At 50.2% G+C, this 16,600-nt stretch overlaps 1 protein-coding gene across 1 annotated transcript; it reads left to right on the forward strand.

Moving 5' to 3' along the window:
* Positions 1-1,335: 1,335 nt before the first annotated feature.
* Positions 1,336-15,989, forward strand: LOC113997167 (ligand of Numb protein X 2-like; the record flags this gene model as incomplete). The annotated part of the gene is made up of 8 exons (XM_039384804.1): positions 1,336-1,562; positions 2,926-3,122; positions 4,487-4,852; positions 6,832-7,011; positions 8,057-8,231; positions 8,403-8,613; positions 12,643-12,801; positions 13,865-15,989. Coding segments are annotated over 8 exons (1,651 nt in total), but the record flags the coding sequence as incomplete, so codon positions are not given.
* Between the last annotated feature and the right edge of the window lie 611 nt (positions 15,990-16,600).

The following is a 16,600-nucleotide window of genomic DNA, read 5'->3' on the forward strand; positions in this document are numbered from 1 at the left end:
CCTTCCTCTGCTCTGCAAATCTGCCCTGCTATCAGTAAACTCCTGTCACTCCTTAATCCCTCTGGCACAAGAGTGAGGAGAGAGGGAGGCACCCTCAAATGTTTAGAGAGCTGTCTGGAAACTGTATCATTCTCTTATGCACTTCATAGTTGTTTGTATCTCCCTTGAGGGGTGTATTCTAGGAAGTGAAACTGTTTCACCTGGGCTGTGGCTGTAGTCACACTGAAAAACGGGGAGGAAAGAAACGGGTTAAAAACTCACCCTGGGATTTGGGTGTTCCTATTTTTCAGTTTTAAGTGAGATTAACTGATAGCAGAAGATTTAAGAAAATAAGAAGCATCTAAAAACTTATTTTCTCAGGGGATTTCTCTACCATTTGCAAAATGAATTTTTTTCTTGCCATCTAAAGAGGGCACAAGTGGATCAATCAGCTCCTGTCGTTAAATTTCAGGATCATCTTACTGCTTGGAGAATAAATGAGTAGGAATAAACCAGAGGAAGTAATACTGGGGTGAGACTTGTTTAGCCAGAATGTAAATAGTCAAGTTTAATTTGAAAAGTGAGTGGTAAACACCCAATACTACCCATGTCTCTGAAAGTGATGATTTTGCATTCACCACCCTCCTCACCCGTCACCTTTTGTATAAGGACTCACAATAAAAGAGCTTGTTCTTCCTCACCCCTTGTGCTCAGAGAGGCTGGTTGTGGTGTATTTGAGCACAGGGAACATTTTGGATGGAGAATTGCTTCTGTGTGGGGAGTACCCAGTGGGATCAGAAACTCTAAATTGCTCTCATTGAGGCAGAGGCGTCAACTGCATGGACTGGAGGAGGCTGGGGCCGGAGTGTGTCTGAGGGGCAGGGCTCATTCCACAAAACAAAATGCACAAGCCTCCCTTGCTGCTCTTGTGTGCTAAAAACAAAGCCTAATTCAAGGCCCAGCTTGAAACTTGAGCCACCTTCTTTGCATAAAGATACAGTTCATAGTCGTCTCTAAAACGTCAGAGCTGAGTATTTGCTTATATTTTAAGTATTGTTCTCTTCGTGGAGTGTTTGCCAGGTAAATATTTAGCAAGGGAGACTCCCATTCCTCTTATGTTCTCCTTCTTAAAATAATTTGCTTAATAATTTTGAAAGTAGTGAAACTGCAAGCCTGCTCTTAAGCTGATATTAGTACAGGTGGAAGCTGAAGGTCAAATGAGAATAAGTTTTAGCATCTGTGCTACCAGCATTGCAGCTGGTGAGATCTGGAACATACATTTGTCAGCCAGAGCTTGCATGTGCCAGGTCATCCAGGCAGGGACAGCACTGACAGACCCTGACAATCTCTCTCCAGGTGTCCCGGGTTCAAGAAATACAAATCTGAACTACAGAGGAAAAAGAATCCCATTTCCAAAGGGAAGGAAGATCCTCCCACCAAGGGGGAGACAAACACGCCCAAGGATGCGGAGGTACCAGGTGGAGGCTCATCACTTGTGGCAGAAAGCTCTGGAGCTGCTGTGGTGTCACTGGGGACTGCTGAGCCTGGGCTGGTTAATCCAGCTTTTGAGGAGACTGAAGAAGGTGAGAGTTTGATACACAAGTGTAATTATGTATTTATCTTTTATAATATAAAAATGAGGTAATTATCTCAGACAGTTCAGTTTCTAAAGTGTCCCCAGCACTCTCAGACATCCTCAGTGCTATTCAGCCATTAGCAGCCATCAGAGTAATCTCTTTGCTCAGCTTGTCCTTGAGCAGCAGGGAGATGTGTTCATGTGCATCAGGGGTGGCAGGATCTGCTCACAAGCACAGAACTGAGCAAAACAATTTGGAGAGCCTCTGTTAGACAGCAGCGAGTATTTGCAGAATTCTTTGCAGAAACAAAGGCAGTCCCTGTCCATGTGAACGTGGAGCCAAATAATTAGTAACTAGGAACTGTTCCAGGTTCTTTTTAATCTCGTTAGGAAAATTAAATATACAGTTTCCTGTATATTCCTGGTCAGTCCCTCCCTAATGGTGTGCAGTGAGTGTGTTTTTACAGCATAAGTTAGGGTTTGGATTAATAGTCAGTTCTGAAAGCCTTGCAGATAAAATAACCATCTCCAGTGTAGCACCGCTTGTCTCAAGCCCTGTTAGGAGGCAGCAGCGTGGAAATCCCTGTGCCTCTTTCAAAGTTACTCTCAGCTTCCAAGTGAGCTGGAGCTGACAACTGCTGTGCCTGGGACAGAGGTAACGCACAGGTCAGTTCACTTCTCTCTTGGCTTCTCCTCAAGTGCACTTGGAGCAGGTTTGGTGACAAGTGCCCTTCACCCTGCCAAGCAGCGCTCTGGGCTGTGTCCGTGCTGGGCTGCCTGAACGGCTCAGTGCTGGGAGATTCAATAGGACCTGCTAACAACTACTCTCATCTTCAAAGTGAGGCATTGCTTCATCCTCAGGATGCTGGGAAATAGCCAAACATGATTCCTGTTTTACAGGGGGGCTGGGAAAAGAGGAGCAGAGGAAATTAGAGGAAGGAAGTTGCGGTGAGGTGCCTATGGTAAAGTCACTGCAGCAGCAGAGCAGTAATTACTGGGTAGTCCCCTTCCCTAATGGGCATCATGGAAATTGGAATTTGCTATGTGTGTGCTTCTAGCAGGACAGCTGTCGCAGGAGGAAAATACACCTCTAAAGAGTAGCCAAAACATACTGAATGTCCTTTAATAGAACTCAAGCCATAATAATAAAGAGTTTGAATTCAACATAAGCTAGGAGAAAATGGGAAGCATTCTGGAGGAACTGTAAAGAAACAGAGGGTTTTTAAGCCTTTCATCTGACCTTTTGTCTCCTGATAGCTGCTTTCCCTCCAGGCTTTGAACACAGCCTGCCAGGGGTATGAATCTTGTGGTGCTACGAGAAGGAAAATTCTATGAATGTGTTGTTTTTTCTCTTCACTTTCCTCGAGCAGACCTCCCTCACAGAACGAGTCTTGTGGCTGAAACCACCACCATTGAAATCCACCGAGAAGACCTGGAGGAGGAGCTGGGGATAAGGATCGTGGGGGGTAAAGACACCCCACTGGGGAACATTGTTGTTCAGGAAGTGCTGCGGGACTCTGTGATTGCTGCAGATGGGAGAATAGCACCTGGGGATCATATTCTGGAGGTAGGAAAAACCCCACTGGTAGTGCCATTGCTACTCCTGACTTGACATGAGGGCTGGGGGAGGAGAGCTGCCCGGAAAAACTGGGAAATTTCCACAGCTGAGGGTCTTAAAGCACTGATCAGACCTGTGTGTCAGCAGCATTGTGTATCTGCTGGGGCTGAGGAGCAGACTTTTGTGGCTCCTTTACAGGCACACTCATATTTCCCTTGCATATTTGATGGTCTAAATTTAGACCATTTTGGAAAAAGTGGAAGATTTCTATCTGGTAATTTTCACACAGTAGCTCCGTTTCTCTCCAAAGGGCGACGCTCTAGTCAGGAAGTCTCATAATTGCTTGTTTTCCCATGTTGCTTAAGCTGCATGTTCTCCATGGGCAGGTCCAAAGTGACCTTATGAGTGAAGTGAGCATTAGACATGTGATGTGAGAAATGCAGAGCACCAGCCCACAGTCAGGGGAGTTCCCAGGTTAGTCACCTGTGTGGCAGTGGGGGACCAAGGGGACACCAGCTTTGTGCAGCAGGGAGGGGACACCTCCATCCCTGGCTGCCCAGGCATTTGACAGGCCATGAGGACCTCACTGTCCTGTGGGATCCTTCCTGATGCCCACACACGGTGGGACTCCTGGGGATGGTCCTGTGCAGGGCCAGGAGTTGGACTGGATAATCCTCGTGGGTCCCTTCCAGCTCAGGATATTCCATGACTGTGGTTCCATGAAGGAGTGGCAGCCCCACATGCACAAGTGGCTGATCCCATCTCTGACCTGGTTCCTTAGGGAGACCACTGGAGTAACTTCTCTGTTATCCAGTGGGATTGTACATGTCTCAGTCTCGGCTAGGTGTTAATAGGGCAGGTCCCCACACTTAGTCCCAAAAGACTGCACAGAGTCTTACGTGATAACTGACAAAATGAGAACTCTCAGAGTTACCTTGGTAACAGCGTCATTAGCCAGGTGATTCCAGAAGCTTGTGGACTGTGGACCACTCCTCAGCTTAAAAGGGAGGATAGGCAGCCTTCAATTTGAGCCTTTTCCAAGTCTGTACTGAAGGCTGGAAGTTAAGGGAAAGTTGCCAAGGGATGGAAGGAATGACTGAACACTTTGCAGTGTCAGGTTTGTTAGTATGTGAGGTGTCCTATCTCTCCCTGCCCTCAGTTAATCACCAGCAATTACAGTCTAACTTCATCTGCAGCTTTCTTCATTCTTTTTGGGAAAACTGCTCTCTGACGTGCCTCAGAAGCAGCTGCTGCAGTTAGAGCCTTGCACAGGGAGTTTGACATCCTGCTCCAGCTGGGTGATGTCCCACCCTGTCCTCAGAGCCCAGATTCCATGGATCCTGATTAGAGCCTGTGCTGTGTTTGTCTCTCAGGTGAATGGTGTCAACATCAGCAGTGTGACTCACTGCCAGGCTGTCTCCTTCCTGCGCCACCCAGGCCCTGTTCTCCACCTCATGGTCCTGCAGGAAAAGGGCTTTTCCAACAAGACTGCACAGCAGGATTCCAGTTCTGCAAACCGGGAAGTGATCCACGTCACCTTGATCAAGAGAGACCGCTCCGAACCCCTGGGAATCAAACTGATCAGGAAGACTGACGAGGCTGGGATTTTTATTCTGGATCTCTTAGAGGGAGGTTTGGCAGCCAAAAATGGGAGGCTGAGTCGGAATGACAGAGTGCTGTCAATAAATGGGCAGGATCTGAGGCAAGGGACACCTGAGGCCGCAGCACAGATCATCCAGGTGAGCTCAGGTGTAAGATGTGGATGGGAATGCTCTGCAGCTCTTTGGCTGATGGCAGGGCTCCTGTTCTGACCCAAGGGCTGGCAGAACACACAGGAGCAACCTGCATTCCTTCAAATATCTCTTTGGGAAAGCGACTTCCCTGCGGATGTGTGGGATCACCACTTCCACATGAAGACAAACATGAAGAGTGTGTATCACTGTGAGTCACTCTGACAGCTCTGGGGCCAGGCAGTGGCTCATGGCTCAGTGGTTCATCCGAGGTGATTGGATCTCCTTGGTGCTGTTTGCAGCCTTTCCTGCAGAGGGAATGTTGTCTGCACTGTGTGGATTCATAGAGCAGGGATCAGGACAGCCCTCTGTGATTCAAACAGAGGGAAGGTGCTTGTTGGGAGCTGTGATGGGCTGGCAGCACAGAACAAAACCCTTCGGGCTGATTTGAAGCCCTTTCTCCCCATTTTCCCTGTATTTGGGAAGAGTCTAGAAAACAACGTGGGGCCCCTCAGCCCGAAAACATTCCAAGATGCTAAATGGATAGAGGAGGGGTGGTCTTCCCCTGTACAATGAGGAATTGCTGCTGTTGCAGCATGCCAGATGTTTTGGGGAAAGCATGGGCAAGGAATTTTGGTGAAAGGATTAAGGGTTGCTCATGTGCAGCAGATATCACATAGATCAGTTTAAGTTCTTTATCTCCTAGGCAAGTACCTCCAGTTTGAGGTTTTATCTGAGGATCCTGACACAATACATCTCATCACACTGTTTATATCCCAAAAGGATGTGAGGTCAGTGCTGAGGGAGAACCAGTTCTCTTCCTGGCAATCAGAGGAGCACAGTGCATGGGAGAAAAGAAGGGAAAGGGAATAGTTCCACTACTGAGATCCCTTTTCATGTTAAATATGTGATTCCATTCTATGGCCTCTTAGAACTTGTTTGCATCCCACAAGTGCCGCTGTATTTCTGTCACAATGTGGACACACAATTCCCAGAAGAGGAACTCTGTCTCATCCCACTGGAACCAGTAACCGAAGTCTCAGAACTGGCTTCATTAGGTTTGGGGATTGAATCCTTTTGAAGTAATATTTTTGTAAAACTGTGACAGTTTTCCAAACATTATCTGTTCTTCTGAGGGCTAACTCCAATTCTTGGTTAAATGTAACTTAAAAAGTCCCTCTTCCAAGGCCAGGGAATTCCCTGCTGCCTGTGTGCTGTGGCAGCAGGGAAATGGGGTCCTTCTGTGGCAAGAAGTGAAGCAGCAAATGTATTTCTGTCATGCCCTGCAGGAAACACCCAAGGGAGCACATCCACCCTACCCCAGTGGAGTCCTTCCCAATAAGGGTTTGTCAAGTGATCTGAAAGAACAAACCAAACCAGAAGAGCAGTAACAATAGTGGGGACGTCCCCTGTAGTTCTGCCAAGGCCAGACATACAGCTGGTTAAGTGTTTAATTGGCAGCAGACTCAGAGCAGAGGTCGTGTCTTCAGGTACTCTGGGGGAAAAATGGCTGGGAGATGTGGAACAATGGAGAGCACAGGCTGGGAGGGAAAGAGCTTGAAGAAGTTTCTTTACAATGGAAGGAAAGCCTCCAGTGCTTGTCACGACAATGGTGTGGCCCAGTCAGTGTTCCAGCTCTGCTCACCTTGGATCACAACACAATATGTCATTTTGGCTATTTGTACTCAAGTGGAGGAGTTAATCATCCCTTTCCACCTTCTCTTGCTTGGCATTTGTTGGAGAGGGGGGATGAGTGAAGCCTGCCTCTCCTCCTGTTCCTTCTGGCTAGTGTTTGCCAATCCTCTTCTCTTCTAACAGCATTCCCTGGCTCTTCGCAAAAGACTTTGCAGCATGTCAAGGAGCTGTTCCAGACTTTGTGGGGATCAATGCCAACCCTTCTCTTTCCCCAGGAGAATGTCAGGGGCTGTCCCTAACTGCTCATTTATTTTTCTCTCTGTTTTATTTACACTCCTGGTTTCTCCTGGCAGACCACTGAATCCAGAGTGAACTTTGTGATCCTGAGGCAGCCCGGGGTGCAGCTGCCAGAGCCAGCAGAGGATGGCAGCTCCTCCAACAGCAGCAGCAGCAGCAGCAGTGGGGGCAGCCCCGTCCACCACCGGAGGCGGCTGGACCAGAACCACTACAGACGGAAATCCACCTACCAGAAGGTCAGGCTGGCAAAGGAGGGCAGAAGGGCTGCTTGTTCCTGGCCCAGCAGAGGGGCTGTGTTTGCTCTGCAGTGCTGACTTATCCTGTAGGGCTGAGCAGCAGCTCCATTGCTACTTGACCTGTTGAAAAGCAGCAGGTTTGTGGCTTTTGGTCTTGGAGAACCAGTTTGTCATCTGCTGGGAAACATCATTTTAAGGGAAGAGGTGTCAAAATTTCTTCAAGTGTCTCTCATGTGGATGCAGAACTGGTGTTTAATCCTTTCTTGTCTGGAAAGGGCAATGAGGAATTTACCATTCATGTGTTGCTCGAGACTTGCTTCTCCACACCCTCCAAGCCCCACATGTTCAGGGTGTTGCACTGACCCAGGTGATGCTGGTGTGGGGCCAGAGGCCTTTATGGTGCAGGAGCAGAATCCCAGAGGACACTGGTGCTCTGGGGCTGCATTGTGTGTTTGTGCAACACAGAAGGCACCATGAGCCAGAGGAGAATCACCAGCCTAGTGTACCAGGAGAGAGTTACTCTGTGTTTAGAACTTCCCGTTGGGTGAGAAAACATGCTGCATGTGCTTAGGCTTGTGTGTTTGAGTGTCCCTGAGTCCCGTAGGTAGCTGTCATACAGGGAGCGTGGTTCCTTGATTTAATCCTGCAGGAACATTTCCATACTGTTTGTACAGCCTGTGCTCTGATGTGTGCTCTCACTGCAACCTCAACACTTAGTCAGAGCTTGATTGCTTGATAGGAATGGCCTTGAAATGAGTTCAAAGCTTTTCCTCAGTGTAAAATTATCTTCCTCAGTGAGCATCTCCACAGCAAAATGGATGTGGGAACACCAGGACAGCACTGCCCTGGTCCTGCTGGCTCACCAGGGAAACACTACTCTGCATTTCCACCCAGAGCAAAGACATGGGGAGCTGACTTTGCCACCCAGCAACACTGCTGGAATGTTCTGGATAACAGATAAATGTTCTGTGGTTATCTCCCAGGTCTGGGTTCTAGTGTTGATTACATTACTGAAGCTGCATTTTGTGCTGTCATTCCTTTTTAGGATTTACCTCAGGGATATGCAAGTCATGAAAAGACAGTTGCAATCAAAAAGGAACCAAAGGAATCTTTAGGAATAACAATTGGAGGTGGAAGGGATAACAAAAACAAGCTCCCTATTTATGTAACGAGTGTGCAGCCCATCGGGTGCCTCTTCAGGGATGGCAGAATCAAGAGAGGTAAGGAGGCTCTGGGACCCTTTATCCTTTTGGAAATGGGGGTTTTTTTCAGTGAAAGTTGGACTTGGACACCAAAGTGAGGCTGGAAACAGGATTCCACATGACACCTTGAGGCAGAAACGGGCTTCGAAGCAGAAGGTCTATAATAGTCCCTTTTTATTTCATCAACAGGAGATGTACTTTTGAGCATCAATGGCATTGATTTGACTCATCTGAACTATTATGAAGCTGTGGCAGCACTGAAATCTAATGCTGCTTCCCACTCAGTCACACTGAAAGCCTTGGAAATCCTTTCCCTCAACTCACCAGAGGCACCCCTGGACGTCAGGGAGCAGGGATTCAGCTGGTCCCCCCTCTGGATCACATGGCTGGGACTGCCCAGGTATGTGTGTTCAGTGGCTGTGCAGAGCAGGTAATCACAGGCCTGACTTTCACTCAAACACTGGGAATTAATTGCTTTGTTGACTACCTTGGAAGCATTGCTGGCATTCCCATTTAGCTGTGAGGCAGTGGGAAGCCTTGTTTGCCAATGAGATCACAGTGTAATGAATGCATAAGAAACTTCCACGGCTTTTATGGTGTGACCCATCATTGCCCCACTCCTGTGGGACAGTAACCGTGTGGTAGAAGCTCCTGAATCGCCTTTTTTCAAAGAGAAATAGTCAATGTTTGATCCAGCCCCTGTTCTGGTATTAACTGAATTCCCCTTCTAGATCTCCTCACACAAGCCAGACCCCGGAGCTGTTTGGTAGTTTCTAATCTGCTCATCTCACTTAGGGGCAGACATTCTTTCAGTCTGTTCTTCTTGGCTGTTGTAATTGTGTCATCTTTAGCATGAAGCAGAAATGATTCTGAATAGCTGAGTTTTCCTGCTGCAAGGCTTTGGAGCACAGACTGAGCACAGCTTTTAGCAGCATCACGGGATGTTCCAGGTGACAGCACTAAGACTTCCTGGAAAGGTGAAAGTCTGGTTTGCTCACTTGTGCAGTTGCACCAAAATCAACTGAACTGCGAAAGGCAGAGCCTGTTGTCATCCCAGTGACTAGAGGAGGATTGTGCAGGAGATGCACGTGGAAGAGTAAAGCCAAACCCTTCTGTGGGAAGCCTGGATTATTTACAGCCTTGTTTCTTGAGGCACCTGAAAGAAGAAACACTTGACAAAGGCTCTGTTGTGTTACCCCTGAGTTACTTAGCAGCCTGTAAATGCTGAACAAACCAACCCAAGGAAGGGCTTTTGTGTCTGGAGTGACTGTAACTTGGCCTGTGCTCAGCACTCTCCTTCCATTCCCTCTGCTCTCCCAGGAATCCCTGTCTGTGCTGGGCAGGTCTAGTGGGAAGCAGCCCTGAGCTGAGCCCAAACTGGAGCACAAACCCTCAGATGCTGCCTGTGTGTGTTCCTCAGGGGTGCTCCTGCAGCACTAGAGCAAGACAGAACCTGGCTGTACTTCTTTCTTTCTTCCTTTTTCCCAGTTTCTTTGGATGTGGGTGACCTGCAGCTTCACCACACCCTGTTCTGCTCCAGGGACTGGAGTCCCTCTGTGCTCATGGATCACCTGCCCTCATTTCAGGAGTCTCCTGGCATTCCCTGCCATTTAATACATTGCTTGATATTCTTTGCTGCTGGTGTTAATGTTGCCCCCCTTCCTTTGACTGTGACTGGACCTGGAGCAGGATTTCAGGTGCCCTTTCTGCTCTTTTCTTCCTTTTGCTCCAGCCCAAATTCCAGCCCCTGTCCTTGTGTACAGTTCTGGTTGTGAGGGTTTTCAGAAGGCACCTGGTGAGGTCATTTCATTTCAAGAACTCACCAAATCTTCTTCCTTGTTTCCAACAATAAAAATTCCTGTGTTTCCTCACTCCTTTTCCCATGTGCTCGCAGTCAGACCTGGTAGGAACTGGCTGGTGACCCACAGACACCGCTGTTGGTCCCCTGGCAATGCTACCTGGGGTTTCAGGTTTCAGGGAGGTGCAGCTGAAATGAGGATCCCTCCAGTGTCCCCCTGCAGTGTTTGGGGTCACCCCCCGAGCTGGGTTTCCTTGGGACAGGACTGACCCTGCAGTGCTGCAGAGGAGCCCATTGCACAGACCCCACGTGTGCCACCCTGACCCTGCAGTGCAGGAATCCCCTGCAGTGTGCCCAAACTGCCCCTGTGTCCTCAGCAGTGGCACCTGTTCCTTTGGGCTGCCCTGCTGAAGGGCCTCAGTGTGCCAGAGCCTTCTGCAGTGCAGTGGGAGAGTTTAATGCTTACTGCATGTGCAATTTTGGGTTTGTTCAGCTTTTATTTTTTCAGTTATTCCTCTGACCCAGCAGAAATATCCCTTTGTTTCTAGAGGAATGTATTTCTTTCTAGTTTGAACCCAAACTAGGGAAGTATATCTGGTTGTTGCAGCGCTTGAGCCCACAGTGCTTAACTCAGGCTTTGATTCTTGATCTGTGGTCCCTGTTTCTGCCAAAAGCTGCCACCTGGGCACTCCTGGGGATGTGCTGTGACAGTGGAGCCCCTGCAGCCTGGCCTGGGTTCTGTGCCAGGCACTGCTGTGGGTTTTAGGAGAGAGAGAGAGAGAGAGGACAGCCCTGGTCCTGTGCCCTCTTTGGGACCCTGGGGAGCAACTCCTTGGCTATGCTGACCCAGGGGCTGGCATTTCTTGTCTTGTAATGCAAACCTGCTGTCCTCATAAACTCACTGCCCTCCATTCTTTGCGTTAACTGGTGGCAGAGAGGGCTCCAGTGGTTTACTACCATTTATTGCTGCTGCTTGTTCGTCACAGATAGAGCATAGAAACTTTGATTTCTTGATGGTATTATGTTAAATCAATACCAGCCATAGGCAGTACAAAATACCATCTCAAATGCTGGTTTGGAGGGGGTCTGTGTCCTAAACACTGCACCCTAAAGGTACCAGAAATACCAAGGTCACAGACTGATGTATCTTTTCTCTGTAAAACCTTTGCTTCTTGAAAACAGTAACTGTGCACAGTATGGCTTATGGGTAACTCCTGGGGGTGGAAAAGCAGTTTTCCTCCTGCCTTCTTCCCTGGTTTGTCCAAGACAGGGACACAAAGTTCGAGCTCTTCCCACACCACCGTGGTGCTCCTGCCTGGGCCCTGCTGGAGCTGCACACTCCAAACTCCCAAAGGGCTGAGGAAGTGCCAGCTCAGCATCGGGCTTAGGCTTGGCACTGTAAAACCGGCACCTCCACCTTCCCTAAAGTCCTCAATTCTTTTCCCACAGTCATTTTACATAATACTAAATTAATGTTTCCCTTCCTAAAACCTCTTCTTTTGTGCTGAAAACTGATTTCTAGCAAACTGCCTTTATGTCTGATGCTTTGATTTCCATTCTGTGCACTTGCCCCTCTTGCTCTCAGGGCTGTTTATTTGCACTGCCCCAGATGTGTCTCAGAGCTGGTTTTGCACTTGTGTGGTACCTGTGAAGGAATCCATGGAGGAACCAGTAAGCTGGAGCTGGATTATGTGTGTTTATGTGTGAAAAACTCCTACCAAAGTAAACAGTTTGAAGTAGATAATTGGATCTTTCTCCTGGTGAGAAGTGAACTGAGAAGGCTTTTGAAATCTGAAACTCCTCTGCAAACGGCTCCAGCGAAGCCCTCGAGGCAAAAACGTTTATTAGGAAAAGCTTAGCTGCTGGAACAGCTCAGGGGTGAGGAGCAGCAGTTTCACACCGAGCCCTGAGTGGCAGCCAGGGCACACGGGACGCTCCTGCCACCCCTCCCTGCCTGGCCAAGGCTTTGTGTCGCTGTGCCACCCTGGGCAGCAAGTGCTGCTGAGCACTTCACATCGCATTCCCAGGCTCCCTGAGGAGACAAACCTCCATGGCCAGCAGCCAAAAACGGGCCTGGCAGCTCTCAGCTTACAGCCACCCTGCATCCTCAGGACAGGCCACGCTCCGAGCTGGCAGGCAGAGGAAAGGCAGCTCTGCCTCCCGTGTTTGCCCTCTCCAGGGCTGGACAGCTGCCCTGTGCCTGCCCTGTGCCTGCCCTGTGCCTGCCCTGTGCCTGCCCTGTGCCTGCCTGCACTCTGCCTGCCCTTAGAGCTGGGACAGCAGGCCCTGCTCTCAGGAATTGTGTGGCTGTAGCTGCTGCTCACCGTTAGCGTGAGTTTGTCACTGGGCCATGTGTTCCTTGGGAGAATTCCTGAAGGTATTCCCGAGTCTTTCAGGTCACAGACCCCTCCAGAGAATGGGAATTTCCTGTTAACTCTTTGACAACACTGAGAAAAGAGTCCAAAGGTCAGATTTTAGAATTAGCCCTGCAAAGGGGTGTCTCAAATCCTGGAAAAAAATGAGGCTGTGACATAGCTGGATCCATGTGCTTTCCCTGAGGGGAATCAGAAGCTTCTGGTCAGGCAGTTTTCCTTCAAAGGCTCTCACCAGCTCTCTCTGTTTCTGCCACAGCTACCTGCACTTCTGCCAGGACATTGTCCTGAGTAAAGGGAACCTGGAGAGCTGGGGCTTCAGCATCGTTGGGGGCTTTGAGGAGAGCAAAGGAAACCAGCCCTTCTTCATCAAAACCATCGTGCCTGGCACTCCTGCCTTCCGGGACAGGAAGCTCAAGTAGGTGTGAACTACCCGGGTGGCTGGGGGGCATCACAAACAGTCCCGGGGTTTTCCCTTTGCCCCTTGAGACCAGCCCAGCTAAAAGTTAATGACTGTAATTCCTACACACTCAACTGCACAGTTAATGCTGATGCCAAACATGTAACAAACCAAGTCCTGTATTAAGGAGTGTTTTGGTTTCTCCATAAAGGTGCAATGAAAAGGAATTAACAGTTAAGTTTTAAAGGGCTGTAAAGGTCTTAATTGAGTAATTAGGGAAAAGTAGAAAGGGGATGTTTGAGATGAATCTTGGAGGTTCTAGAATATAATATCTCTTGGGTAAGCAGAAGTATCCCAATAGAAGCAACAAAAGGAAACTTAAAATGGAGCTTTGCCGAGCTGTTTGTGAGTGAGAAATCCCCGAGGGGAGGAGTGGAGCTGGAGGAGCCCCAGTGCTATCCCTGGGAAGCAGGAACTGGCTCCCCACAGGCTGCAGGTGCAGGACTGTGAAGGACAGAGGCTGGTCTTTGCAGGGGCTGTGGTTTGGGTGGAGGGAGCCAGGCTTTGCTCTCCTCAGAGCTGGGAGAGGCCAGAGCTGTGGTGGGAGGACTGGGCTCAGTGGGAGTGGGAGGACAGGAGAGGGATGTGTCTCCCCATCAGAGCCAGGGTGAGGTTCCAGCACCTCCCAGCCCTCTAGAGGTGCTGCTGTACCAGAGGGGCAGATCCCACAGGACCTTCAGCCCCTGCTGTCCTGAGCTGCAGGGTGACAGTACAGCTCCAGCCTGCAGAGCACCTCCTCTGGGGGACTGTGCCTGACCTGCAGCACTGACCTGGGTCAGGAGTGTGGGACAGCACAAACCTGCCCTTGCAGCTTCTCCCTCTGCTGTCCCTGCCCTGGTCGTGCTCCTGGGGCCATTCCCTCTGCCACCAGCAGTGTCCTCCCTTTCTCTTCCCTCGGACTCACAAGGGAACAAGCTGCTCCCAGTAGGAGTTGGTGACGTTGGCTCAGGGTGGGTGATCTGACCCTGGGGGCTGCAATTCCGGGTTGCCTCAGCCTGCCCAGCGTGTCCTGTGTTCCCAGGTGTGGAGACGAGATCGTGGCCGTGAACGGAGTCCCGGCCATCGGAATGAGCAACGCGGAGCTGATCCCGATGCTGAAGGAGCAGCGCAACAAAGTCACCCTGACGGTGGTGTCCTGGCCAGGGAGCCTCGTGTGACAGCTCACACCATCCAGCACTGCCTGCGGGATCAGGGACCAGCTGCCACCACGGGGGACACATGGACCCGGGGCCTGCTCCGCTCCTGCTCCCGGGGCAGTGCCAGGGAGGACTCTTTGCTTCCTTCCTGTGGAAAACATTTTCCTGTGCCAAGGTTGTCACCAAATCTGGCAGTTGAACTCCGAGGAACAGTTAATCCAACAGTTGTGGCTTCCCAGGCTCATTAAAACTCCTTAGGCTGCTGTTGCAGAGGAAGCTCTTCCCAGCGTTTCTCACAACCTGCCTTGGAGGCTGGTCAGGCACTTCCCTTGATTTTAGGGCTCAGCTTTCCTTTTCCTATTTTGATCAGGTTAAACCAGTGGCTCTTAGGAGCTGCTGATAAATCATTCTGTAGGGACAGGGACCCACTCTTGATATTTTCAGGTTTCAGTAACCCAAGGAATGTGTTAATACATTGAAAAAACCAATGGTAACTCAGAGCTGGCACCTGAAGAGCTGCTGGGGCAGGATGGTGGGGCTGTGTTGACCCGTACGAAGGTCCTGTCATAAATCCTGGTTTAGGATCCTGCCAACTCCACTGATTTATTGCAAATGGACAATTTAAACTGCTTAAAGAACCCCTGTCAAAGGGAGCAGCAGAAGTGGTTTCACTGACATGTGATGTTGCAGAGTGTGACTTTAGCAGAGGGCGATGGCAAGGCTCACAGAGAAGCTTCCCTGGTTTTATGACTTGATAAAGCAGCTTTTCCCACAGAAGGCAGGTGATTCAGTAAACAGGCTGTAACCAGTACCCTGTGTCCCACATGCTGTCTGGGATTCTCTCAGCTGCCTGGCTTTCCCTTATCAATCCCAGTGCCCAAGGCGGGGTTGGGGCAGGGGGAGGAGCCCCTGCATGGTCAGGCAGAGCAGATTTGCTCCTGCAGTTCTGTTCACATCCCGCTCACAGCTGGAGCCAAATACCAACTCACTTGAACCAGGGAGGCTCCAAGGGCCATTGCTCCTGGGCCACTTTGTGCCCAGGGCAGCAGGAAGTCCCTCCAGGACAGTGCCCGGCCTGGCTTCAGTTCACACCCTCTGCACAGGGAAAATGTACCTGCAGAGCTGGAGCTGGGCCAGGGGGGTTGTCCTGACAGCCTGCCACGTTGCTCCTTTCAAGCTCCACCTGAAGCAACTCATCCTCTTCCAGCAGGTCCTTAGTGAGCAGGAGCAGGGACGGGTCCTTCTCAAACCGGGCTGCACTGAGAGGTCTCCCCTCTCCTGCTGCCTCTGCTGCACCTTTTACAGGACCAGCTTTGTACGAATCAAGAGTCCCCTCTGGCGAAATGCTGAACTCCCTGCAGTGCCCCTGCAGGTGGAGCCCGTCCCTGGCTGAGCGAGGCTGCCCCTGGGGCTGCTGCAGAGCTGGCCCTGGCCCCTGCACACACAGGGCCCCCACTGCCCGCGCTGGAGCTCCAGGCAGGCACAGCAGGGCTGTTCCCAGAGCCAGCACACAGCAACAGTTCGGGATCCAGCCCCACAACAGCCTCCCTCTGGCTGACAAACACCCCTGGGACTCTGACAGCACAGTCGTGGTTCCCTGTTGTTTCTCCTGAATGCTGAGAGCAAAATCATTCACACAGGAAAACTCCTCCTCGACCTTTGCTCGGACACAAAGGAACACGAAAACCTGAAGCAATGTTTTGTCTCTTTCCAATCAATGTGCAGAACCTGTGCCTGGGGTGGAACAGTAAATATTGGTGTACAGAGAGGGCCATTCCTCCTGCCTGCACCATGTGCCAGTGGCTGATGGGCAGGAGGAAGAGCTGCTGGGCAATGGGAGGGAGCAGGAGCTGCAGAAGGATTTTACTGTTACTCCACCTCCTTCCAAGGTGCCTTCAACTTCACCAAAATGTCCTCATAATTTAAATGTTGTTTCAAAAATCAGCTTGTTAATAGATGTTGAATTTGTTTTGATGCCTTTATAAATTATTGTAATATTGCTGAAAAATATGTGTCATAGGTGTGGTTTTCACTTTCTTTCCACTGTATCAGTTAATGCCCCCTGAATAGGTGACCTCAACAAGACACTGCTCCAGGAAGCTGGCTCTGGGCGGCAGGAAACAGCCCCCAGGAAAGGAGCTGGACTATCCTGAAATACCCTGGGGCTGGGAAAACAACCCTGACCAACAGTAGGCCCACATCCAACAACAGCAAACCTGCAGCAGCTTCCTGGTGCAAGCAAAGATCGTTTCCCTGGTATTAAGGGCAAGCATTTGATCTCTATTTATTTAAGAGAACAATTTAAAACCTTAACTTCCTAGCTGCCCCTGGCACCACCATCCTGCTCCCAGGAGTGCAGGACCCAGGTCCAGCTCCTTCAGTAGCTCGGGAGGAAGCTCCCCCTGCCCCATCCCTGCAGGATTCCCCATCTCCCTGGTGCAGAGGGAAGCAGAGGGATGTGACCACCAGGAATTCAGTCTGTTTACAGCAGGCTTCTGTCACCTCCACAGGCTGTGGAACAGCTCTGCCCACCCCCGGAGAGGCCCCAGGACACCTGAGCCTGCAGCCATGGCAAACATGGCCCTGGCCGGGGCCACACCCCACTGCCCTTGGCAGGACAC

Source organism: Pipra filicauda, unplaced genomic scaffold (genome assembly GCF_003945595.2).
Source record: "Pipra filicauda isolate LSUMZ 115617 unplaced genomic scaffold, ASM394559v2 scaffold377_size797966_pilon, whole genome shotgun sequence".
NCBI lineage: Eukaryota > Metazoa > Chordata > Aves > Passeriformes > Pipridae > Pipra > Pipra filicauda.